The sequence below is a fragment of the Micropterus dolomieu genome, linkage group LG07, assembly GCF_021292245.1.
Source record: "Micropterus dolomieu isolate WLL.071019.BEF.003 ecotype Adirondacks linkage group LG07, ASM2129224v1, whole genome shotgun sequence".
NCBI classification, from domain to species: domain Eukaryota; kingdom Metazoa; phylum Chordata; class Actinopteri; order Centrarchiformes; family Centrarchidae; genus Micropterus; species Micropterus dolomieu.
Window position 1 is genome coordinate 14,129,106 of NC_060156.1, and position 1,592 is coordinate 14,130,697.

The following is a 1,592-nucleotide window of genomic DNA, read 5'->3' on the forward strand; positions in this document are numbered from 1 at the left end:
CCAATATTTGTTTTTTTCTTTCCACCAGGGTCTAATTTTGGTTTATCTTTAGTTAGATGACATTGCTTTTAGTTGTATGTTTACCCGTTTATGGACCAGCATCACCTCTATTGGCCGATCTGGTCACATGGTTCGCTAACTTTATTCAGTTGACACCAAGTAGGAGGGCTTTATGGAGGGAGGAAAAAAAGACAACTCGAGAAAAATTAGTATTTTCTACCTTCAGAAATTAATGGCCATGAGTTCGTATATGGTGAACTCTAAGTATGTGGATCCAAAATTTCCTCCCTGCGAGGAATATTCACAAAATAACTATATACCTGACCAGGGATCGGACTTCTACAGTCCATCGCAGGACACAGACTTTCAGCATCCAGGGATCTACCCACGGTCAAACTACACGGAGCCCTTCGGCTGCAACACTGTGCAGGACTCCACTGTGCAGCCACGGGGTCATGTGCGCGAGAGATCCAGCCACCCGAGCTCTTTTAGCATACAGACTGAGCAGAGGACCCCGGTCCAAGTGCCCGGACCCAGGACTTGTGGACAGCAGCAAAACACAAAGAGCCAAAATGGGATACAAGCCAAGCAGCCTGCAGTAGTTTACCCGTGGATGAAGAAAGTCCACGTAACTACTGGTAAGATTTCCACGTCTTCTTCCTCTTCCTTATGAACCAGCTGAGACCTGCACTTTAAAATCATTCAGTGTAATATTTATGGGAGTCTTTGAAAGGCCTCGCCAATTACACAAGTCATAAATTTTTATAGCTCAGGAAATAGGCCGCTAGGTGAGCGCCTGAAAGCTCCTGAAAACACATATTGACCGGTTGTAATGGTGCTTAAATCTGCAGCAAATCTGCTTAAATCCAGATAAAATCATCCATTATTTACTGCTGTCGTTCCTTGTGAATTTTCTTTAAGTTTGAGCTCCCCCCGGGTTAGAGAGTCTCCTCTTGTTATATTGTTTGTGTGTGCATTCTGCATGATGCATTGGCCACATTTGGTGACTTTTTCTGCTTTGTTTTCTTTCTCCTAGTGAACCCGGATTACACAGGGCCAGAGCCCAAACGGTCCAGAACAGCTTACACCCGGCAGCAGGTTTTGGAGCTTGAAAAGGAGTTTCATTTTAACAGGTATCTGACCAGGCGGCGACGGATTGAGATTGCCCACACTCTTTGTCTCTCCGAAAGGCAGATCAAAATCTGGTTTCAAAACAGACGGATGAAATGGAAGAAAGATCACAAACTACCCAACACCAAGGGCAGATCTGCACCAGTCCCCAGTCATCTGCAAAGCACTCAGAAGGATAACCAGACTGATATCACAACATTATAAGAGAGAAAGGTGTCACACCTTTGTAGAAATTAACTGTACATAAAAAAGACAGATTGCATTCGACTTTTGCATGGACTGATGTCATTTTTAGCCATTTTTTTATTTAACAAAAATGACCCCAGCAGCATTGACTCAAGACTGAGTGAGAAAATCAGGTCAGCCTTGAGTTTTGAAAGTTGACCCTGTTTCTTGTTTTAATTTCCTCAAAGAGACTCAAAAACAACGAAACAAACTTTTCAGTTTCCTTTTATTTTTTT

The 1,592-nt window shown here is 43.0% G+C and overlaps 1 protein-coding gene across 1 annotated transcript; it reads left to right on the forward strand.

Moving 5' to 3' along the window:
* Positions 1-217: 217 nt before the first annotated feature.
* Positions 218-1,335, forward strand: hoxd4a (homeobox D4a). The gene is made up of 2 exons (XM_046053830.1): positions 218-638; positions 1,037-1,335. Exons 1-2 carry the CDS (start codon positions 233-235, stop codon positions 1,333-1,335), a joined length of 705 nt encoding a protein of 234 aa, XP_045909786.1. The 5' UTR covers positions 218-232.
* The last annotated feature ends 257 nt before the right edge of the window (positions 1,336-1,592 follow it).

What these genes read in the sequence shown, in the direction of transcription:
- hoxd4a (XM_046053830.1), top strand. Translation starts at nt 233, where the DNA reads ATGGCCATGAGTTCGTATATGGTGAACTCTAAGTATGTGGATCCAAAA. An exon ending in GAAAGTCCACGTAACTACTG is followed by an intron (nt 639 to 1,036) that starts GTAAGATTTCCA and finishes TCTTTCTCCTAG; the next exon opens with TGAACCCGGATTACACAGGG.